The sequence below is a fragment of the Epinephelus moara genome, chromosome 20, assembly GCF_006386435.1.
Source record: "Epinephelus moara isolate mb chromosome 20, YSFRI_EMoa_1.0, whole genome shotgun sequence".
In the NCBI taxonomy this organism is placed as follows: domain Eukaryota; kingdom Metazoa; phylum Chordata; class Actinopteri; order Perciformes; family Serranidae; genus Epinephelus; species Epinephelus moara.
Window position 1 is genome coordinate 9,986,614 of NC_065525.1, and position 25,778 is coordinate 10,012,391.

At 39.0% G+C, this 25,778-nt stretch overlaps 2 protein-coding genes across 3 annotated transcripts in view; one reads left to right on the forward strand and one right to left on the reverse strand.

Moving 5' to 3' along the window:
- LOC126408262 (histone H4) overlaps positions 1–25,778 on the reverse strand; it is a 583,921-nt gene that overhangs the window by 414,528 nt on the left and 143,615 nt on the right. The gene's annotated exons all lie outside the window — the stretch shown is intronic.
- Positions 1–25,778, forward strand: part of LOC126408230 (guanine nucleotide-binding protein G(o) subunit alpha) — a 141,663-nt gene that overhangs the window by 95,045 nt on the left and 20,840 nt on the right. For both annotated transcript variants that reach the window (XM_050073681.1, XM_050073682.1), the window contains exons 4-6: positions 3,309–3,469; positions 17,319–17,447; positions 20,114–20,243. In XM_050073681.1, coding sequence (XP_049929638.1) covers positions 3,309–3,469; positions 17,319–17,447; positions 20,114–20,243 — 420 coding nt within the window. The remainder of the gene's footprint in view (positions 1–3,308; positions 3,470–17,318; positions 17,448–20,113; positions 20,244–25,778) is intronic.

Below are 25,778 nucleotides of genomic sequence, written 5' to 3' on the forward strand. Positions count from 1 at the left end.
AACTGAATGCTATCTATTTTTGGGTTTCTGATATCTGATATGGTAATATCTTTAAATACAAAGAGCTGTCTCAGAGCAGCATCGTGATAAAAGTCCCCTAAAGGCAGTTCTTTTCACAACCAGAGAACGTATAGAAGATGGTATGGTTATCGTCTTCCCTAATGTTGGATTTAAATTAAAATGAGACAAATCCATTATATGATTTTGCATAATTTTCATTGGAAGGCAATTTGAAGATATTCTGTTGTCTACAACAGATGTACATTTTTAATGTAGAGTCAGAATCAGTAATGCATTTCTTATATAATGGTCCCTGATCGAGTAATTTTTGGACTGACATACAGGAATGTACTTTGACACTGTGAGGAAGGATTTTATAACTTAACAAAACTGTACTCACATACACAAAGCAAAATAAGTCCCTGACCACAAATGTCTTCTTGAGAGATTTTTATTTAAGATCAACTGCAAAGCAAAGAAGGGTAGATACATGTATTTGCAGCTGTTGTGTTGTGTCAGCATTTGAAGCCACCAAATATTAATAGGACAAAGGTCAGGGTCCTGGCAATATTACTGTAAGCGAGAATGATCATGTAGGAGGTCAGTGCTCGGAAGAGAAATCAATAACAACAAAGAGCAAAGGAGAGAGGAGGGGCGGGGATCAACCACTGGATTCAGACAGGATGCTGGTGATGGCAGCCGAATCTAAAAGACATCTCTGCGGCCGGTTTACTCATAGCTAATTGGCTGACAAGATTTTCCATAAACACACAGCATGACATGTCTTATTTAAATCAAACAGAAGAAATGTAATGTTCCACAAGTGATCCTGTTACACTCATGTCTGCAATAACAAGACATGATTTTTTAACCTTTACAGGAAAGGGTACAGTATTGAATTCCACCAATACCATCCCTGTCTATAATAATCAACACAATATTGCTAATAGTTTCTTTATATGATATGTAATAACTTAAGCACTTTAATGGCAGGACTATGATTGTATAAGTGTGGTCAAAAATTGACTTATTGATCGATAATGAATATTTGAAATGGTTTCAATTAGTTCTGCACAATATATCAAAAATTTACCTTCATCGCAATATCAACATGTGCAATAAATGTATCACAAAATACAGCTTGAACTGGGATAAACAGTATATTCACATGCTGCATGTCAATGTATGCATGGTAGTTGTGAACAACCAGTTCGTGTTGAAACAGTGGCATCAGGTGACTTAACTATTTTTTGAAGTATTTCTTATGTCACAGAAACCGCTGAGATTGAAACTTGTGTTTTAGGTGTTATTATTATACTGTCAGTGATGTGTCAGTGCTTTTGTTCTGGTGCTCTGCACAGATCTGACACCTGTCTGCCCGCCCACCTGCTCTCATCCCTGGCTCTCTGAAGCTCGGTGCACTGCTGCTTCCTGATAAAGATGGCGGGGCAACACAGAGGTGCCCAGGGACCGCCGGCAGACAATAACCATGTGTTTTAAGATTCATAAAATACAACCGAATTCACTAATATATAGGATATTACTACATTCCTCTTGTCTTACATTGCAACGTCAGCTGTGACAGGAGATGCTGTATTCACTCGTGTCAGTGACGATGGTGCTTTATCGTTCAGGGGACGTGCCACTTTTTTTTCCCCTGAATAATGCCATTGATAGATACTGTATTGATTCATGGCGATGATGACCCGTTGATGTTTTACTGTCCACAGAACATGCCCTGGCTGAAAAAATATTTTTACCGGTGGCCACCATTTTCTTACCGTACATATTAAATATCTGCGCAAGACCAGTTTTTTGTTGTTTCCTGTTTTGTTTAAATTCTCAGTAAGTGTAACGAGAATAAGAATATTTGTCAAAATATTGAACTATTACATTTATGCAGTTACTTATGTATGTTTTAATGAATTGTCCATAGAAATCACGTTTCTATGGGATTATCTATACCACAATCCTATATCACATTTAATTTGCTTGACACTAGGTAGATGATTTTGATGCTCTCTAAACTCAGCTCAAGATGATACATATACAGTTTTGTAAATAAAGTTTTCAGATTTGGGATTTTATTTAATTATCAGACACATTTTAAACATACCTGAACATAAAACACAAGTTTAACACAACAATTTGCCCCCCCCAAAAAATTCATCGGGGACCCACTCAAATGGCCACCTGTGGGCGCTGCATTTCTTTTTTTTAGTCAGTATGCAGAGGCTGTTCATTGTCTGGGGTCTGTGTTAGCAGCAAGAACCCTAAAGCAGGAAGACGTTAAAACTGTAAACTTTAATATTTGTTTATTTATCGCAAGACATATCATCATCCAAACATTCAACCAAGTTATCACATATCATGTTTTCCTGACATAGCACAGCCCTAGTTTAAACAGTATTGAATATCAATATTTTTGAAGGTGTTGCATCAAAAGAAGGAATTCCAGTACTGTGACAACACTGGTTCATATGAAGTTAACAGCTTTGTGTATTAAGACAGTTATTCCTTCCCAGCTGTGTCAGCTAACAGCAGCTGATTTATCGGCCTCAGAGCACAGTGCCGACCAGCAGTCTCTGTCCCTGAAGGAACCAAATCCAGATCACTGCTGCATGAAAACAGTCTCCACTCTGGCCTTCTTCAGCTAAAACAAAAGACCCCTAAAAAGCTTTACCTTTGTCCAAGTCCAGCTGGCATGATTTTTAGAGCATCTTTGCAAAGGTTTGCCCACATTGCAGTTTGATGACATTAAAACAGTATTTGACCTCAGGCCTCTGCATGAACAGCAGTAGCTTTCTGATGCCTTTCTGCATCTGTACTGACTCAGGGTTTGTAATGACACATGGGTTTTAAATGATGCTTTTGTAAAGGCTTTTCACCAGGAGAATAAATGGACCATTGGGAGCTGGAAATGCTCTTATTCTTTTCTCTCTCCCCCTAATCTTGTTCTCCTCTTGTGTCATCTCCTGTAATCGCTTTCTGTAATTGTTGTCACCTCACACTTCTTCTCTCCTTTTCATCCCCTATCCTTGTTAACTCCTGCTCATTGTTCTTCCTCTTCTGCTTTCTGTCATAGTTCTGCATATTCATATCGCACATACACTGACAAGTATTTGTCATACTGTAGTGTACTTGAACAAATAATGTCTGTGTATCCAGGGGCACAATGTTTAAAATGCATTGTACAGGCTGACAGTCTCTCTGTGGTGCTTATGTTTGTTTACAATGATTATACTTAGCACCTTTAGAGTTTAGAGAATACTAACCTCCTGCACTCTCCCCTCTTGTGTTTCCTCCAGGCGGATGCTAAGATGGTGTGCGATGTGGTCAGTCGTATGGAAGACACAGAGCCTTACTCTGCCGAGTTGCTGTCCGCCATGATGCGCCTGTGGTCCGACTCAGGCATCCAGGAGTGTTTCAGCCGCGCCCGCGAGTACCAGCTCAACGATTCAGCGCAGTAGTACGTACATGTGGTCATTTGTTTGTGTCGGGGGCAGACTGGGAGAGTGGGGATATTTTGGAAGTTGCAGGAAATGTGAATCTGTGATCTCAGGTGATATCACCCAGCCCTAGTGTGTGCGAGTATGAAGGGGAGTTGTTTAAAATGACAAATTAAAGGTATGAGGTAGGTATAATTTTAAACAACCACCAATATCAGACAGTAATGTCACATTCTATTTGTCAGCTTAGAAAACAGATAAGCTGAGTTTGAGCACATTTGCAGTCCTTTTGTTGGTTGTGGGCATGTGTAGGTGTGTGTTTACAGTAAGCGATAGGACAGAATGGGGTGTGTGTGAATGCAGTGGTGTTTGTTTAGCCCCCTATGAAATACCATATCACTGACTCAGCACAGTAGCAAGCGTGTGTGTATAACTGTGTATTTCACCTGCCCAGCTGAGTCCAGATTTTCTAAGTACGGATCGATACATTAGTCATTACCTTGTCCAACCCCTCTTAATCCACCCACCATAAAAGATAATAAAAAAAAAAAAACATGCACTGAAACACACACTTACACAGACCACTATTTATTTATAATCTTCTAAATGCGATCATACACAAGCTATTACGACACACAGTCAATCACCATTACAAGTGCAGGGCCTGATTTATACTGAGTGCCTGTGTGTGGGTGGAGAGAGAGAGACAGCAGGAGAAACACAGCAAAGGAAAGACAGAGAGAGAGAGAGGAAGGTGGGGGAGTCATTTCCCTGAAGTGCCATGTTCTTGCATGTAGCCCTTGTTTAATTGTACACCTTACATCCTGTAAAATTACACACTGACATAATGAGAAATTAAGGTTGAGTGACAGATGAAGTCGTATGTCTTTGTTGCTCTGTGTAGTACATACGCTAAACACGCACCTGTGGTGGATGACATATTCAGATCCTTCACTTAAGTAAATGTAATAATAACACACTAAAATACTGTGGTACAAATAAAGTCTTGCTTTGCATATAGAAGTTAAATCAGAAAAATATACTTAAGTATAAGAAATATAAGTAATCTCAATGAAGAAAATTAGCCCTGTGACTGTTACACTATTATAGAATAGAATAGAAAGAACTTTATTCATCCCCGAAGGGAAAATCAACTGTCCAGCAGCTCATAAAAGACAAAAAACAACAACCACACTTCCCCTAATCAACAGCAACACAGTGGTATTAAAACAGACATAGAATAGTATAAGTTAAAATAAGCGCATAAATAGAAATGAAAAATTAAATTAAAATAAAATTGCCCATTTCACAGTCCAGTCCAGTTGTGGCTAATGCAATGTGTGTGTGTGTGTGTGTGTGTGTGTGTGTGTGTGTGTGTGTGTGTGACACTGTATATACAATTATATATTATTATTACTCATGCATTGATTTAAAAGCATTCTTTGTTTTGTCAAATTCATTGTCCAAACCTCAAATTTATTAAAATAAGTAAAAGGAAAAGCAGCAAATCCTCACATTTGAGAAGCTTGCATCGTTTGCACTAAAAAATAGTTAGTATAGTTCCAATAATTGTCTGTCGATCAGTAATTGCATAATTGTCTAATTGTTTCAGTTGTATTCCTGTATAGGCTGCTGTTGGGTAGACTAATTAATAAGAAAGTGTCATATTTGATAAGATCTTCATATTTTGTATATGCAAAAGACTAAATTTGTAAAGTCATTAGTAACTAAAGATGCCAACATCAGTAAAAAGTAAAATTTTCCCCTCTGAAATGTTGTGGAGGAGAGTAGAAAGTTGTATGAAAAGAAAGAAGACACAAGTCAAGTATAAGTACCTCAGATTTGTACATAAGTAAAGTACTTGAGTAAATGTACCTTTTTATATTCCACAACTGATGTACACCACTCTCATACGGTCAAACCATGGTTGTAGTGAATCTGCTTATACACTGACCATTTCATAACATGAATTCATATTAAACTGCATTCTTGGCTGCACCAAACCAATATACTTTAAGTCATATGACAACAGGAAATTGAATATTTCATGGGGAAAAGCATAAAATATGCTCATTCCCTCAAGATATTCATTCAGGAAAAGTTATGCAAAAGCTTGCTTTCCTTTGGATGTCTGCTATATTACTTGGATCAGTTACTGGCATTGTTTGTTAGTTAGGTAATTATTTCCTACTTAGAATTTAGAGGCAATTGTCAAACAAAAATGAGACTAATGCACCATTTGAATGGGAATTAGCCAGTTGAAATAAGTGTGTAGAAGCAAATCAAATGCAGACGCACAGGAGAAGGAGAGCATGGGAAACTGAAGAAAGAGAAGATACAGAAAGACGAGGCAAGGGAAGTTTAAGAGGAGGAGTTTAAACAGAGGCTTTAACAAAGAAAACACATTAAAATGATTGAATGATACAGGCCGCAAGACAAATGAGACCAAACAGGCGTGGTAAAGAGTGAGTCAGTAAGTCAGAAGTGAAGAGAGAGCAAGAAAGGATGCAGAGAGAGAGAGTTGCAGCTCTAAGTTATTTCTCATCATGACAGACATCTTGGAAGTGCAAATATATTCCTGTCAGCATTTACATGTGGTCAATTAACTCAAACAACATCCGCTCTGTGTGTGAAAGTGTGTGTGCTTGTGTGTTTGTGTTTGCGTGTGTGCACTTTTGTGTGCCTGTGTTAAATGTCACATTAAAGATTGATGCACACTTCCTATTATGTTGTGGCCTGTGGAGCAGAACAGGCCAACCAGCCAATGGAATGATAGGACAGATATCACATGATCAGACCACACTCAGTGTGTGTGTGTGTGTGTGTGTGTGTGTGTGTGCGCGTGTGTGTGTGTGTCTGTCTGCCTGCACTTCTGCGCTTCTTTCTTGAAAATCCCTAACAGCAGAAGAAAGTGGATGACATTTCTCCAAAGTTGAGATATTATTTTGTCAGTTTTTACCTTGAAAGGTTCTTTTTCGGTTGCCAGGTGTTACAGTTAGGTTGAAGGCTGGGTGTTTAGTGAAGACGATGATGGTGCGAGCAGGGAGTGTTTGTGCGAGTGTGTGGTTTGTGTGTGTAATCACACATGCATGTAATGTGAGTTTGTATTACACAGAAAGGAGAAAGCTCTACTCTGTGAGGAGCAAATTCTGCCTAAAGCCACCCGTCCTCTCTGCCTCTGCCTCTCTCTCTGTGCAAATGCCCTGCATGTCCTGACCTATTTACCACAATACATGTACACTCTGTTTATGATTTACATCCCCTGCCTTTGTGGCACAGTGGTATGCATGTACCCACTTTGTCTCATTCAGTCTATTTTCCCATGTTTTTGTGTCTAAGTGACTAATTGAGACAGCAATTTTTGAAATTGGTCCAGTATAGAAAGAGACCGCTGCAGCTACAGCAGCAAAACAGGCTGCAATTGAATCTCTGCGGGAAATTGTGCACAGTTAATTAATGTCTATTAAAACTGCTTGTTTTTGCCACTGACAGGTTTAGATTGTTATTTGGAGTGTCTGACATCATTGTGATAAAGACCCTACAGAGAAATGAAACATTTTTCCTTACTTTTCGCTGTTATTGTAACCAGGTCTAGCTCAAGGAGAAGTCCCTGCCAAGTTTGAGAGCCCTGGACTGAGTAGTGGCCCTTCTGAGCAGAGCCACAAGGGGATGGGTTTGAAGTCTTAAACTAAGAAATAGGATGGCACTTGTTACTTCATCAGTAGCATTAGGTAGCTAAAAGTGATGAATAAACGGTAGAAACAGATAGCTTAAGGTAACTGACAAACGGTTCAAATAGCTTGCGTTAGTTAAAAGTAATGATTAAATGTTGAAATAGTTAGCTAAAAGAAACGTCTGACACAGTAGCAGTTTCTCTGAAATGCTTGATAAATCGATCAAATTACACATTCCTTTATGTTTACATTAAACTAAGATGTCCTGACAGAGTTCAACATTTTTTCATGGCAATTTGTAAAGATAAACTTAAATGTATGGGCTTCTTTCCCTGCCATGTAGCAGCCATGTTGCTTGTTTACATTCAGACTGCTGCTGATCCCAAAGCAATCTGGAAATTTTCTTGTACCACTGCCCCTTGATCCCCCAAAGAAAAAGGATACCCTAACCAAGCAGCAGCACTCAAAATGGAGTGGTAGGGCCAAGGGGAGGATTGCAATTGGGCCTTGGATAGAGGAGTGCTGAAAAGAATTTGTGGTGTTGAGATACAAAAAGCATATATTGTGTTATCTAAAATATTTTCAGTGTCATGGCTGAACATATAGCTGATTTTGACAATGTGGAAAAGTCCACCAGAATCAGAACAAGACTTCGCAAACAGATGAGATCACAGAAAGGTTAAGAAAACTGTTTCATTTCTCTGTAGGACCTTTTACATAATGTTGTCAGACACTTCTAATAACAATCTGAGCCTGCACTTTTAATAGATGTAAATTGATGGTGCACAATTGCTCATAAGGGTTGGTATTGTAGCCTGTTTCACCACAGCAGTCTCTCTCAATACGGGACCAATAAAAAAAAAAAAATGTTGCCTCCATTAGTTTCTTAGACACAAAAGCATGGGAAAATAGAGTCCAGGTTAAAAAATACCAGAGTTTCCCATTAACATCTCAGATCAGGTAGTTTAATGGACACTGGACAAGAGCGTTGCTTTGATGCTTTGGTTTATTGCACTGAAAGACTGCAGTATTAAATGGATTGAGAGCATAGTGCCCACTAATAGCAGGCAGTCTGAGTATACTTGTTTAGAACTAATTGAAGTTAAATGTCAGACATCATGGCTTCATTCTCCATTCTTTACTACAGATATTGATTCTTCATCTTGCATTGCATTTGATTATTCAACATCATTGAACTTTTTACTGGTTAATAATGTAAAACTTACTTCAGTCATATTGATTCAAATTGATAAACATAGCACATCTTGGCGCTAGTGGGTACCGTTACGTGTCCATTGCTGGCTTTAGAAAGTTCTCTTCTTTATCTTCTGTTGACAACAGAGGTAACCTCATGTTTAGAGGTCAGCGTGCTTCTCTTCACGAAAGGCAAAAATACAAAATAGATGTCCTAGTCTGGTCAGTGTGTATTTAAGACGTGCCTTAAAGCGCGTGTACACTGCCAGTGTGAAATTTCCTGGTGTATCTTTTTCTCTGGGGTCAGTAATGACACTGCTTTTTCCTCTATCGATTCAGAGCCCTTTTTATATTGTGGCCAGGTTGTATCATGTTGCATCATGCCGCTGCTGTAGAAGTGAAGAGTGCTGGTTTTAAATATGTGTCAGAGCATCACAGTAGGGGAGATGTCTAAAGCAGTTACTTAGCAACAGCTATGAAGCAGGGCAGTTGAGCTGACCTCCCCTAAAAAGAAAAAAAAAAAAACATACATGCCACACAAACATGATTAAGCACATTTCATATTTCAAAGTGTACAAATTATGCGTTAAAATTTGTGTATATGTGTGTATATGTTTAAAGTTAAAATCATATGTGGTAGGCCTGTACACTTGGAGATACCATATGTAGTCAACAGTTGCATATACTTTGAAATGGCATCTACGTGTACTTAAAAATACAGTTTTATAATTTGTGACCCTTGTTTGATGGGTTTAATTTCTTTAGTGAACCACATTCTGATGTAAATAGCTAAGTGATCAGTGCGAGTGAGCTGTAACTTGGTACCCACCCCTTTTAGCCAGGTGCCACAGTATGTAAATACTTTCTGGGCATCAACTGTAAGAAGCCGACACAGAGGACTACAGTATGCAATGGAAGGATAGATTCATGACATTAGGCGAGAGGCAGGGTACACCCTGGACAGGTCATCTGCCGACTATGACAGTGCTGACACATAAAGACAGACAACCATTCACAGTCACATTCACACCTGATCTAACCTGCATGTCTATGGACTGTGGACGGAAGCCGGGGACGTTTTGATAAAACCCACGCTGACAAGGGGAGAACATGCAAACTCCACAGAGAGGGGCGTCAGCCGGCCAGCAGATTCAAACCTGGAAACCTCTTGGCTACAGTGCTAACCATTGCCCCGGCCCTGATCTGGCTAATAATTTATGTAACGGAAATACCACAGAAATAAGGAGGAAGCAAACTTCACTGATCATTAGACTAACTCCTCTTGATGTAGCTGTACATTAGCTAGCTAGTTAGCTTATGTTTTACTGATATTAGCTAACTTAAGATGTGACTATATACAACATAATGTTTCCATGAAGATCGGGACAGTCCATATCCTCTACCCATCTTCAAATTTCGCTTTCTAGCACAAAGCATTATTAAAGTATAACAGGAAAGGGGAGAGCTGACCGAGGTTCTGCCAGGTACCAAGCTTGCTCAACTGTTATTGGAGCACAGAGTGAAAAGAGGTGGGGCTTTGGAAGGATCAGTTCTTGTGCTCTTTCCAGTTCCCCCCCGAAACAAAGGAAAAGACTACCAGTCAGGCCCCAAGAAGTGCGTCAGGCTTTGAAGCTAATCTTTGTTGTGACCAAATGGTGGAATTACACCTTCTGGGTCCATCACGTGATGGTAGTGGTTCCAAAAAGACTTTTTCCCTCAGACTTACATTGTGACGAGGCTTCTTTAAGTCAGTGAGTGCATTCTTTTGAACCTCTGTGAAATTACTTTTTTCACTATGGCGATTTGATCTGTTTGGTCCGATTACATTTAGAAAGTCTAGAAGAGCTGTGCGATTAATCATTTCATCCTCATTCAAGTTAGTGGAGGGCTGACCTAGATGGGCCCAATGATGTGTAAGATCCAGGTTTATTCTCAGGAAGTCCAACTTTTTTAGCTTCCTGTGCTACTGAGCAACTTTCAACGGAATGCTGTATCCAGTTCTCTTTATACATCTGTGCTATCAGTCCTTTTTAGCATCAGGTTTTCCACTCGCTGTTTTATTAACACCAGTGCCTTAGCTGTAAATTACTGGTTAGTGCAGGATCTCTTTTTACATATTACATATAAAAATATTGCATGATACTGAAAATAGAAAAGTGTTTGACAGAAAGAGGGGTGGGATGTGTGTTAACAAAGTGTTGAGAGAGTGATGCTGAATATCGCAGCTCGTGAGAACTCTTTCGGTTTTTATGTCGGAGACACACATACACATGAATGCACTCATCTTTGCCATTATCACCCCACAGACAACATTCTCTGCGGTTGTCTCTCTTTTATGCCTAACACCCTTTCAGTGATCATGTATAATACTGTACATCACCAGGGAAATGAGAGAAGCATACACAGGGGTCTGGTGTTAATCGACTTAGTGCACCATGAAGAGTAATATCAGGGTGAGGAAGGGGACTAATGCAGTGGTGGTCTACATACTGTATGTATTGTGCAAGCATACAGAAGACATTAGCCTGTGTGGGTACGATTTAATGTGATTTACATTGCTGTGTGAGTAAGAGCTTCAGGGGACAGCAACTCTGTACATGAAATAATGTTCGCATTAATATGAGTTCATGTCAGATACATTTTTTTGAAGTGACTGTAGGGTGGAAACAGTGAACAGGAGGCGCTGACAGCCTCTATTCAGAGAGGGGTCGACCTCCTGTGGTGGTAAAGGTCATAAAAGTCACATTATTGAGCTCCAATGATAATGGCAGCTATAACTGACCTTTCTTACTCAAAAGTCAAATATCTAAGTACAGTCTACTATTTTTTTCATGTGTTCATCATTTCTTTACAGATAGTTAACTTTGACAGGACAGAGAAAAGACAGCAAGAGGAGACATTATCAAAGACATGCATAAGGATAAGATTCATTGACTTTTAGCATACAGCTTGAGGGTGCTAAGCATTCATTTCACAATACTTCGTAGAGCAAATGATGCAAACAACTGCAGCCAGATGATGGAAGCTGTGATGGTGAGGTGGTGAGAATCTTTTTCAGACCTTTCACGCTGGGGTTAAGAGATTTGTGTATCTGTTAAAGAAATATTATTTTGGCTTTAGCACATAGATCTGTTTTAAGTTACATGTTGAGTCATGTTGGTTCAAACATAACAACATGGCATCTAAATTGGTGAAATTCACAAATGTATTGTTTTGGCATGACTGTTGTATTAACAGGGTTCCAGTAAAAAAAGGTCTTACAAGACATTAAATAATTAATCTAAGAAATAAGGCCTTAATTGGTATTAAAATGTCTTAAAGGTCTAGTGTATAGTGGCATCTAGCGGTGAAGTTGCAACTTTGCATTCAACCTGTGTGCCAGGCGTGCAGGAGAACTATGGTTGCCAACGCAAAAACGTGAATGGCGTTAGAGCCATTGTTTGGTTTGTCCATTCTGGGCTACTGTAGAAACAACATGGTGGACTCTGTGGAAGAGGACTCACTCTGCGTGTAGATATAAATGGCTTAGTCTAAGGTAACAAAAACACAATTATTCTTAGTCTCAGGTGATTATAAACTAATGAAAAAATAGTTGGGTGTATTACATATTTTTCATTTGTGCTATTACACCCCCTTAAACCATACATACTGGAACCTTTAAAAAGTCTTAAGCATGCTAAGGTGTTGGAAGTAGGATTCCATGAAGCATTGCCTAATTTTGGGGATGATGCTTTGTGAAATCTCAAATTAACTGGGAGCATCTATTTTTTTTTAACCCTGCACAGATCAGGATAGCCGTTAAGGGTAGTTAAATTTAATGTCAAGTGCCATTAAACAGAAAAGTCTTAAATCTAACCTAAACTCTAGGAACCCTGATTAGAGTGGAGTTGATTGAACAGCTGTTTTTATATCCATAGAAATTCTGTTCACATTTCAAGCACCATGTAATCTGCTTTGGAAAGCATTTGTGATGAGCTGCTTGTTTTGTGGGTTTTTTATGCCTTCACTCCAGCGATAGCTGTGGCCGGAGGCATTATGTTATCCATCTGTGCATCCATCCGTCCCGTTCTTGTGAACACAATATCTCAGGAAAACCCCAAGGGAATTTCTTTGAATTTGGCACAAATGTCCACTTAGACTTAACAATGAACTGATTAGTTTTTGGTGGTCAAAGGTCAAGGTCACTGTGACCTTGTCCATCTCACTCTCGTGAACGAGATATCTCAGGAGTGCCTTGAGGGAATTTCGACAAATTTGGCACAAAGGTTGACTTGGACTTGAAGGTGAACTGATTTGATGTTGGTAGTCAAGTCTCAAAGGTCAAAGTTACTGTGACCTTGCATGCATCTCGTCTTGTTTTTCGTCTTGCATGAATGCAAGACAAAAAACAGCTTGAGGGAATTCCTTCAAGTTTGGCACAAATGTCCACTTGGACTCAACGATGAACTAATTAGATTTTGGTGGTCAAAAGTCAAGTCTATGGAACCTCATCAGTCTCATTCTTGTGAATGTGATATCTTAAGAATACCTTGAGGGAATTTCTTCAAATTTTGCACAAATGTTCATTTGGATGAGACAATGAACTGAATTTTGTGGTCAAAGGTCTAGGTCAGTGTGATGTTTTTTGACCATAACTAAAGAATTCACAATGCTATGACAAAACTTCAAACAAATGTCTAATAGGATAAAATGTTGAAGTGATGACGTTTTATATCCAAAAGGTCAACTTCACTGCGACATAATAATGCCAGGGGAAACATTTGGTCAGATACTGAATTGGTGACACTCATCTTGGGTGTTAACCTAGAAACTGTGCTACTTGTATAGATATTCTGTTCTGTCGGGAGTAAAATGGTTGTGAAGCATCCATCCATGGATGTAAACTGTATGAGACACTGTATGAGAACTTGTCTGGTGCACAGAGGCATAAACAGTGGGGTGGTAATTCCATTTTCTTTCTTGAATTTTGGTTAAATTTCATTTCAAGTGGCTTTAAAACAAGTCTTAAAGGTCTTAAATCAAACCTGCCTTAAGCTCTAGGAACGCTGATTAGAAAGGATTTGTTTGAGCAGCTGTTCTTATGTTTATAGAAATTGTGTTTACCCTAAAATCTGCTTTGGAAAGCATTTGTGATGAGGTACTTGTTTTGTGTGTTTTTGTTTATAGTGTTTGATTATCTTCTAATCTTATCAGAGCCCTTTTTATTTTTCAATCATACAAAATGTTTTAACACCAAATCACTGTGATTTTCTAGTAATATAGTTAGTCAGAGTATCTAAGATCTAGGCTGATGCAATAGTGGAGCAGACAGATCTGTTTAGCACCTGGTGCATGTTTCTATAGACATTATTTCCCTTTTTTTTTTAAATAAATCAAGGTCCAACAGATCACTTTGCCTGATTGTTGCCCTGAAAAAACTGCTTTCTTCCTCTCACATTCTCTTTGTCTCCCCTCTTTCAGCTCTCCCTATCTACTTCCTCTCCTCACCCCAAGCTCTAACCCATATTCCTTTCTGTGTAATCAATAGTTCTTATCACTGAAGCTTTGCGAGTGTGCACTGTGTGTCTGTGCCTGTGTGTGTGTGCCATCCACTTCTTGGTATCCATCAGCCCAATATCTCCTCTCCTCTCGAGCCTTTATCTTTTCTCTCTTTCTCTTGGAAGTAACTCAGCACCCATTTAAAAGCTCTGAAACAACACTCTCGCACAACTATAAATAAAACCTTTAAATCCATTACACTAAATGGATGCATGATGTGGGTATATATTCTGCTCCTATATTCTGCTCGCCTGTCTGACTATCTTTCAGCTCATCTGTGTTGGTTTAGAATACCAATTATGTATGAATGGTTGTTATGGAGAAAAGTATTTTTTTAAGTTGAGACCTCACTCTGTGCTGTTTTAGAAGTAAATCTGTCTTTTAGAAGGGGATATGTAATGAATAATACCCTCCAAGGTGGACATTACACAGCTTTAAGTCAGCATAGGAGAAGGACATGGCATTGAAAGAACAAAAGAGACACCTGCCAGCCAGTCAGAATAAAAGATTCTCAGTGGCCGAGCTGTAAAAGTGAATAAGTAATGAAATCACGACTCTTTCTTCACTCTCTCCTTTATTCCTGCTTGATAATATGGTGGATTTTTACAGTATCCACCAGCCAGGGAGCTGCCCTCAATGGGCTGTAAGATGAATCTCTGAACCATACTACTGAGTATTTGATTTATACTTCCACATTAAAAAATAAAGGTCCACTTCCAGGGATATTCCATTACATAACTGAACAGAGTCATCTCGCCTACCCACTCCTCTTTATAGCTTCTTACCAAGTAGCCACTTGACATGGTAGCTACTATATGTATTTCATCTGCCAACTAGGGCTGATTGCCTTTATTCATTTAATGTTTAGGCAGTAGATGTTTTGTTTATTTGAACAGGGGGGACAGACCCCCTAGTGGCGCTTCATGTTACTACTTTTAATAATTGCCACAGTCTCGTAACATATGATGAAAAATACTGGTCTTGAACTGCCCATAACGAACATGTAAGAGTCCATCCTTCTAAGAGCTGTGTTTTCACTGTCTAATTTTCTCATCTTAGAATAAGTCATGTGAAATTATTCTTCTCTGACTCACTTATTTCTCCAACTGTTGCCTCTCATCTCTCCCCTGTGTGTGTCTCACTCAAGTTGTAATGCTTATCGGAATCCACAGATTTGATTGGCTGAGTGGTATCATGTGACGTGATTTAATGCCTGTGGGAGTTTCCTGGCTAAATCGGTGCTACAAATGTTGCATTGTCAAAATGTATTTATTGGTCATAGGTCCGGGTATAGATCGGTTGGTGTCTGGGTCTGGACCTGGGGGGTGGAGAGGGATGGCAGGTTAAAGAGTGGATGGATTTTGGTTAGTTCTTCAGTAAGGGAGATGGCGTGCACCCTCGTCCCCCCTGAAATTGCCTATTTTGTTGAGAAATCAGGGAGATAAATGCATTTATTTAAATACTGGCATTGTTGAAAATTCGTACTCCTGTTCTGACAGTATTGATCTGTAGCTTATCCTGACCTCTGATCTCCTGAAGAGAGGGTGGGTAGGGGTTAGAATATTACCCCACTGCAGCCAGTAGAGTAGCATATTTACTATCATTTTTGATGACAGCAATCCAGTGGGTGGGTGTCACATTCTGCTTGTTATGTTATGTCACTGTTTCACCCACCTGAGCCACAACATACATCATTACACTGTAACACAAAGAGGATTACAGCAAAACAATTGAATCCATTTTAATCAATGGCAGTCTGACTCTGTCAGCCCCCTTAGTTACTGTTGCCATGCCTGTCAAGCTCTCTGTTTACACTTAGAGTGTATAATGGAGTTATTTTGTCCTAACATAATCCTGTTTAGCTGCTTAGCTTACATCCTGTTCGGATTTTCAAAAAGTATGTTTTCACTTTTAACGTTACAAGAGAAAAGGCTTTTAAAATTAGGATTAAGAGCGTTTTCACATTTTGTACGATGGATTCATACCGTGCTTGAGTAAGATCGCCTCCCCCTTCTCCACTCCCCCACCGCTTGGCTTTCACATCAGTAATATTGTTACATACGGGGGTACACATCATCTGTGTGGCAATTGTGTATTTTGTCGCTACAGTACAGAAAGAGCACCAATCACAATATCCCAAACTCATATGACGTAGTCAACCTTCACGTCGTTATGGCTACTGTTGTTCATTGTTAGAAACTATGTCAAGAACAACTCTCTCGTCTGCCTTTCTTCTTTATCACCCATGGCCATGAAGTTCAGAGGTTGAGATTGTGCATACACAGATTTTGCAGTGCGAGAGTGAGAAATGCCTTTGCTACTCTACTTGCCGACTCCTACTGGCTTTAAATAACTGTAATCTCCATGTTTGGTATGGTTAGTGTTCACACCCGATCCCAACTGAAACTTAGTACACATGAACCATACTCGAGACCACCTTTTCAAGTGGACTCGGGCATGGGTTGATGTACTGCGTTCAAATGAACTGGACTTGGTCAAGTGTGCTTCGATCCAGGCCTGGATCCCTAATGTAAGAACCTCCTAACTGAGAAATGTGGTAAAAGCATCAATATCTTGGGTAATGTCTTGGGGTTGCTGGAGTGTAAACATTCCCAAATCTAATTAAGAGCTGGACACTAACCTTAGCCTAAGCTCTAGCAGGGTGTCTGCAGGTCCTTAAAAAGTCTTTAAGTTTATAATTTAATTTTATAGATATTAAGCCTTAATAGATTTGTGAGATCTTAATTGCCACCAACATTTCATCTAACTTTAAAAATCCATCTTTCATTTTCTGTTTGTCAGAATGAGTCAAACTTTCCGGCGTGAAAGTCCACATTTTTAATTTTACAAATCTTTAAATGTGCCACTGAACCTAATACTGTATTTTTACTTTATACTTGCACCTCCCTGTTGGCAAAATGTAGATTAACCTAACTCACTCTAATAAACATATTTCTACATAGAACCTACCTCTGCATTGAACCACTGGCTGTACTTATATTTATACTTTACTGAAAAATAAAGGTCTTATAGGCATTAAATTTAAGTGTCTGATACCTGTAGCCTAGTAGCCTATGGGACCGACTACTACACAATGTGAAAACCTGTATCCCAGAACACTAGTTAATTAATGATGTCCTCTGTGGCCTTGAAACACTTTCTACTGTCGATAATAAGCTAGTTAGCCAAACCTGAAAATGCTCGCAAATGACATAGGCAGATAATCACAATTAATCCATTCCCTGTACTTTTGCCTATGTGTTTTAGTGTAGGAAAGGCTAAAAAAGACATGATCCCCAAACTCTTGAAATGCAGAGTGTCTCTCTCACTACAGCCTCATGTACACCACTTCGGCATGTAGAGAAATCCAAAGCTTGGCAGGCTTACCATGGCTTGTTACAGTAGCTAAATTAGAAGTAGATTGCTGTTGATTTACAATCTGTGTCTGTCTTTGTGTGTGCAGCTACCTAGACAGCCTAGATCGGATTGGTGCGGCAGACTACCAGCCCACAGAGCAGGACATCCTGAGGACCCGAGTGAAGACCACAGGCATCGTCGAGACACACTTTACCTTCAAAAACCTTCACTTCAGGTGAGTGTTAACTCACAACAGTGACATATCTTGCACTGTCACTAGTGCTGCTTTTTGCTCATGTGTCTGTCTGCTCCTCTTATCCATGCATACAGTTGGAACTCCAGGCTGTAATTAATAAGATGAACTGCTTAAACAAGTGTCCAAGTGTCTACCGTATATTTATGATAGTCTGTCATTTTAATGAGATCTTATTCAATTAGAGCAAGGAGCTGTGGGAATGATGACAGAGAGGAGGGGCATGTTGGGATGGTAGAAGGAGGAGAAGACAGAGAGAAAAGGGGAGGAGGCTTTTTCTGACCTCTAATTTAATTACCATATTTCTGCCCCTCTTGTGTGCAAGTGCGCGCATGCACGCACACGCACACACACACACACACACACACACACACACACACAAGTATTGATAGGCACACAGAGCGGAAAGGTTAATAAACTGTAGACACCAATTATTTTTCTGGATGGATGCACCATCACACTTCAACTGATTTTTGTTTCACAGACTGTGCCAAACTTTCTCATATAAACACGCTTTATTTATTGTGTGTTCAGATACATAGACACACAATCAGTTTAGACATGCAAAAAATTTTTGGTTGTGCTGAATGATGCTTTCTACTGTTACTCTTGCCGTTGAGTAGGCGGCATGCTGGGTGTGTTTTGTTGAGAAGTCTAAATATTGTCAGCTCAATTGCTATTACTGGCAGTCAGGCAGTGTGTGGGAGACTACAGTGTTCCTGTACTGGGTGTAACCCATCAACCTACCTACCATTATACCAGTCACATGTAGAACTGGGCTCACTTCGCTTTGGATTCACTCCTCTCTGGTAGTGGTTTGTTTAGTGTACTCTAAACCACAAAAATACATCTTGTACATGAGAAACTCCATCAGATCTTAATTTAGCTTTTGGGGGTAATGACCAGTATTTCGAGGGTTCCAGTGTAGCCAGCCAATATCTGGATAATGGATATCCATTTTCCGTGCTTTGGTCATTGTTACAGTCCAATTAGCAACTTGAACACACATCTGCATATAAATGCAGCTAATAAAAAAAGCTAATGATAAGCTAAATCATCATCAGATGATAGCGGATGGATTCCAAGGTTGCATTTTGCCTCTTTTGCTTTCCAAATGGATTGTTTAACTGCTTGCAGCCAAACCCAGCGCAAATGTGATTGGTCAATACTACTCAGACTGAAAACGTACTACAAAAGGAAACCAGAAAGCTTTCACTACCAAGGTCATACACACAGTATGCAGATATCTGTTTACAGAGATTAGACGTGGCAAGACAGTGAATTGCGGTCTTTCCACTTTTCCCTTTCTATGGAGAACAAAACTTAAGATCTGTAGGGAGCCAGCATTCACAGACCAGCAGCTCCTGTCTGAACATCCCATATCTTAAAAATGGTTAACATTGTCTGATTGAGCCAGCATGATGACAGATGCAGAGGAGAGACTGGAGAATTATTGTCAGTATCTGAAATGGGATCAAAAAAGTCTTTCTACAGCTAAAGAAAAGGAAAAATCTCAGATGACCAGTATGTATAGCAGTGGTTATGCTCTTTTACATTCAACGCATTTCATACACAGTGATACCACATATCAATTAAGGATGGGCATCAGTACTTGATTTAGGCGTCAGTATTTGTACAACCTATAGAATAATCGCCATCCAACCCCGCATATCAGGTAAAATCTTATGTCACTGTAGAGCTGCGCACAGTGTCTTACTTCACTCAGAGCCTCCTTGCCCCACTTGTCCACATGCAGAGACACAGTGACAGGGCCAACTGTTAAAGTCACACAGCACACAATACCTTACATTTCTTAACAGGTTTAATGACAGAGTCAAGCCATTTTGATGTCAGTGTGAGTTTGCTGGGACCATTTAATGGCTAGATGTCAGATGTTAGCTGCTGCTGCTGTGTTAACTCTTGCTAACACCAGAGGAGGCCGTCCTTCAGCAAAGCATCTAACATACGTAATGGCAGCAACCGAAAGTTTACTGATTTTTCTTATGTGAACTTGAATTCATGGTTAAATAGGTTCATTTAAGCCTGGTTGTTTAATAAATGAATTTCAAGTTGCACTAGTTTTCTGTTGTTGACCAATTATTACGTTTAGTGTTTTGCAAATCTTCAAGTACTCTATAATAATTAAATGCGAGTATATTAATATAGACATTACTTAAAATCCCCATCCCTAACATAGAGACAGTGATACCACACATTGAAGCATCCAAAGGATAAAATTTACAATAAGATGAAAACTGCCAGTTTTAATTTCTCTCTTCGGGCTCTAATGTTTCGAGAGACTGACTGAGCCTTTCAGACACAGAGACTCATGGAGCATACACTTGGGTGTAGAAACAGTAAGCCAGCTGTTGACAATATCAGATCATTGCAAGAAATAAAACAGCTTTATGGACTAGGCAGGGGGCCAGAATCGTCATGACATGAAAGTAATGTACCACTGCTGGAGTAAAGAGCCAGTTATAAAAAAAAAAACAAAAAAAACTGAAACATGTCCAGTTTATAATTGGACCCACAAACTGACCTTAACTGAGAATGCTAAAGAAGCTGCCAGGCTTCAGAAGCCATTGTAATATGTGTTATGTGTGTGAGTGTGTATGTTTATTGACGTCTGTCTCTCTGTCCTCCAGGCTGTTTGATGTGGGAGGTCAGCGGTCGGAGAGGAAGAAGTGGATCCACTGTTTTGAGGATGTCACAGCTATCATTTTCTGTGTGGCGCTCAGCGGTTACGACCAGGTGCTGCACGAGGACGAGACCACGGTAAGGACAGATGTTCACATTTGTATGAACCCTCTTACTCTGTCTCTCTATCCCTGTCTCACTGATGTGTTTTCTCTGTCACTTTGTGGCCTTATGACCCATTTCTAAATACTGGAACTGACATTTAAACTCAACTATATCACATAGATCAGTAGTGTTATTTTCCACTGTCAGGATGTGGGACAGCATGGGTCATAGTCCCTTAATACATTCTGACACAGGCTATATAACAGGTAGTATAAAGATAGAGTATACACTTGTTCTATATGTAGAAACAATGTTTAAGCTGACATTAAACCCACAGCCTGTGTAAGAGCTTGAGACAGGGAGGGATAAATGTCTGTGGTGCACTTTGATGAGCTGCTAAATAAATTAAGGCATGAAAAGTCCTAAAATGTTTATATTTCATATATAAATGTTTCAGAATGTTTTAAGAATAAACAGCACATGCAGACTTATCAGCTTTCTTTTTGCCATTTTGTTAATCTAAATATCTGGTGTTATTTAATAATACTGAAGCATCATACTTTCGTACAACCACAACACAATGTGAATTTCGATGGAATCCCACGGTGTTTCCTCTGGATCTCCATTTGGTATGTCATCGTCCGACATGTAAATAAATCAACGGTATACCGCAGAAGGCCACATTCAAAATACTTGTTGGACTTGTTTGTTTAACCATCTCTGGTGAACACACTGCTGGATGGTTTCAATGCAAATGTACAAGGGGAGACTGTGTGTGTGAGTTATTTTTCTCTATGCAAATCATTCCTCCCTGCATTGACACTGTAAACCCAGTTGCATTCTTGCCAAAGCAAATGACCTGTTTTAAATAATGGTAAGGACAGTCCTTTTTTACATATATAGGTTGCTTCAAAAGCAAATTATGCTGACTGTAGATTCTGAGATATACAGCAAAAAAAGAAATTAGGCTTGGGCGGGATCCATTATTTTTCATACCTTCTTACCTTCCTGACTTTTCACTGGGGTATCACCAGCTCTGGTTTGGTGGAAATAAAGCCTTAATTCACTGAGTTAGATGAGAAAATATGTTGTAGCCATTGCTAGCCAGCTTTTTACTTGTCCTTTAAGGTTATCCCCACCACTCACAGTCTCCATGTTTCCCAGCTTTACTGAATGTTCCATCAGTAAAGACTGACCTCTGGTGGTGCTTGCTGTGCATTACAATACAGGCTTCAATACAGCATATCTGTATTAGTTCAATAGAAAGAGGAACATCTGTATTTTTGACAGTATAGAAAATCATGCTGTATATACACTGCTATACCATATTACTTTGTTATGGCCCAAGCATAGTAGAAATTGTATGTGAAGTATTCGAGATGGCTGTATTCACTTTTCTTACTATCAAGAAAATTTGGAGTTGGGCACTAAAATAAAAATGACACATAAATATAATAAGATTTGGAAAATCAACAAAAGACCACACCCTGCCATGTGGCTGTAAAGATGATGTATGCAACCTAAAACAAATAAGCTGATTAGAATGCACGGTGCTCACACTGCTATTTATAAAGCCTGAAGTGTATCCTCAGAGAATTCCAGGCTGGGAAATAGTGCTCAGTAGCGGCTCTATTTATGCAGATGTCATCAAGGCTCCCTCTGAGCTGGGAGCACCAGAAGAACGTCAGATGAAGAGAGGAAATATCCATTATAAAACACACTCACAAACAGCTTCTAGTATGTGTGCTGTATATCTGAACCCATTTAATTGGTGCATAGTGTTTTAGAAATCTATCCAAATGAAGGAAATGTAAGGTCATGGTGATATTTGAGAGCAGCTGCTGTCGTGTTTGATAGCAGAAAATGTCACTACTATATACAACATTAATAGTAAACATAATTTCCGTCCCTCAGCATCAAGGAGCATAAGCATATATCTGATCTCACTATTGTCGGTGAGGAATCCATTGTAAAAGAGACAAAATACCATTTTTTCTTCTGACAATGCCTCAGATGTTACCATGATATTGCAGCCACTTTTATCTTTCCATCAACACAGCCCACAGCTAAAATACAAGTTAGAAAAATACAAGGCAATTTGTGGCAAAATGGGTGTACCAAAAAACAAAATTACCCATCACAGCAATTACAAACAAAAGTCAAGGGGACTGCATTAATAGCAGGTCTGTTACATATTTTTTCATCTGTGAGACAGTGTTCTGATTAACATTGTGTGTTATTATTGATGAGCAAACAGTACCGTGGGAGTTATAATATAATTACCAGGCAAATAACAATGTTTTTTGGTGAGCGCCCACATCCTCCGTCAGCTCAGCTACCAGACACAATCACAGTGTGTGATTGAAGAAAGTTGTGTGCAGTAAAAAAAAAATTCTACAATCAGACAGCAGAGATAACACCCCCTCCTCAGAAATGGGAGTGATAAGGTAATACATATATCCCTTTTGGGCAGTTCATTACAATCACTGATGTGCGCTGAGTCTAATTAGAATGCCAGGTTTTTTTCCCATAATACTAATCCTGCCTGGACAGGAATTAAGAGTATCTGCAAGTGGATTTCTCCTTTTGCATCTTAAATTCTGAGTATACCATGGTCTTACTAAGGACAATAATGCATTCACAATGCATACTGTTTGTTTTATCATTATTATTGGGCCAATTTAAAGAGCATTATTTTATATAAACCACAGGCTTCATACTGTATGTCACAATGTTTTGCATTCCTAATGGCCATTTCCAGTATGTCAAGTCATGTGTCACAGTCTTCCCATAGTTGGATGAAAGAGGTTATTCCGAAGTTCATGTGACTGCTTGCATATGCAGTGTAGTCAGAGAAATAGAAGTCATAGATGGTGAGATAAACATTTGTATTTTTTCCTCAAGTTAAACAAAGAATTGTGTTCCTGAATCAAATCATTGATTAACAGTACTTTGAACATATGAGGACAGTAACCCTAACTAACAAATAGACTTTTCCTTGGTTGTTCACTCATTTCGGGGTTTCTGAAGTATGATGGAAAGCCAGTAAGGATACTATAGCATAGAGTTATTGATTATTATATCACATTTTTTACTGCTTTCCAGCAGTATATAACAATGTTTTATAATAATATAATGAATTGAATTAGTTTAAGTGGATGGATGTATTAAACAATAAAGTATTGAAGACTTGTTGAAATTAAAATGAAAGCCTTTTTTATACCTTGGAGGGTTTTGTCAGGAAACTGAATTTAGTGCTTTTTAAAACCCATTTGCAGCACCTGTATGGCATCCTATTGTATTCTGGGTTTAATGAGGTGACAGAACAGGCTGTCTGTTACTTTTGTGTGGTATTTTGTTCTTTTGAGAGGAAGATAAGAAGTAAAAGACCACCTGACTGATCCCGCGCTAAAGGCTTTCACTGTATCTACATGAACATCTAAGTGCTGCCTGGACACAAACCCACGTACATGCAGTACAACACGTACTACTTTCGCTTTGTAATTCCCTTCTTTCTATTGAAGTACTGCTTGCATTGTGTTTTTGTGTCTCTCCTTGTCTTGTTTCTGTGAAAACACACAGACAAACCTGCACAGACTATATAATGATAACTGCTCTAAGTGAACACTGTCTGGATAAATTCCCATCCTCCCGCCTCTAAACCCTTTCTTTTCAGCACTAGGTGTGTGTACTGTATGTGTGTTTGGGGGTGTCACAAAGGATGTGGGAAGTGGGTGGGTGAGCGGGTCCCTTGCATTTTCTGTTCCTGCTCTAAGCTCCGCCCTGCAGCACCTCTGGCTCCTTCCACTCCTCTTGTCACTCTCGCCATCGACTGTCCTCTCTAACCAATCAGCAGTCAGATCTTCTGCAGATGCTCCGCCCACAGACAGGTATGAAACCTCCTGATAGGTTGGTACACTTACCATGAGTTGAAAGCAGTGCCTCTCTGTTAGTGAGCCGAGGAATTGAATTATCCTTGTGTGAGTTGTATGTGTATCTTTGCACAGCTTTTTTTTTTTTTCAGTTCATCTAATACTTTATTGCATCCTATCCATCTATCTGTTTATCTATCTATCTATCTATCTGCCCATCTAATCATTTCGTTATTTGCTATTTCTCTACATTATTGTACTAACTATTTAAACAACCTCTCTTCTGTCATCCTGTTGTATGTGAGGATGTATTGTAGGGATGCACAGATTGTGAAATGCTGGGCTGATACCAATGTTTAAAAAAACAATTTGGCCAATTACCGATATCTATGTTTTTGTTGTTGTCATTCTTGTTGTTTATTTTATTTTTGTTGTTATTTATTAAGATTATAAAGTAAGATTATAAAATAAATTATCTTTGAACGAGCCAAATTCATCATCATACAAATTTATGAAACAACTTTTGATCAAGCAAAGGCATTGTAACGCATCAATATGTAACTCAATGCAACATTTGTTAGCTGTTAGTTAGTGTTAGATACTAACAGCTAACATTAACTAGCTCTCCTCCTGCCGATGTCATGGATGATGAAGGTTTGTCGTTCACAATGTAGCATTATCAGGGACAAAAGGGGTGTGTCCCCTGACACATCAAGAGTGAGTTTACTGTGTCCTTTTCATCCCACATACATTTTCTATTGTCCCCGAGACAACAGGACGTTAGTTTCACACCCTGATTTTTAGCCTGCACACAACTGTTGTGAGGCAACATAAAAAACATCAACCACTGCCATCAGCCAATAGGCCGATGGCAGTCAACAATGTGAATATTAGCCAATACCTATTTTTGGATGAGAAATCGGTGCATCCCTACTGCATTGCCTAAACCATCAATGATATGCCACATTTCTAGTTTCCCCTGTTCTGATTGGTTGATGGACCCCGTCAGTCACCTTGTTTTCCCTCCCCTGTCCTTAACTAGGCAATAAGGGATCATAATCAGAGAGAAACTGCTTTCAACTCATTCTCAATAAGAATCAGAGTTTATATGTTTTCATCATTAAGCACTTTTATATGCAGTGTGGGTTATTTCTTGACTGAGTTTTTTGTTTTGCATGAGCCCTCAAAAGTAATGCCAACATTTGATTTGCTTTTCAACCTCTACAGATTTCATTAGCAAACAGAGCAGTGGATTCTGGTGAGAATTAGTCAAGGTAGACTGGTGCTAACACCTCAATCTTTAGAACCAAAAACCCTGTGATCGACTAACATGAGAAAGTGTCTAATGATGAAAAACAAAATAAACACTAAAATTGATTTTATCTTTTATTTGTCAATCATAGTTTTTGAAAGCTCTCATGCTTTTTTAGCTGCATTTCAGATTCTAATCTAACAGTGTTTACATCCATGCCTTTAATCTTGTTTCTAATATAGCTTTTACTCTTTATATACCCTGTGGAGTTTACATTGTAAACACTATTTTTTATTTTGTTTACATTGAATGTTTCTTATTAAACGCATTGTGTGTATTCAGCCTAAGAATGGTGTTTCATTTTATACACCAGGAAACATTTGCAAAGATAATTTTATGCGTATTGTTTACATCTACATTGTTTTTGTCTTCTCCTCCTTCACT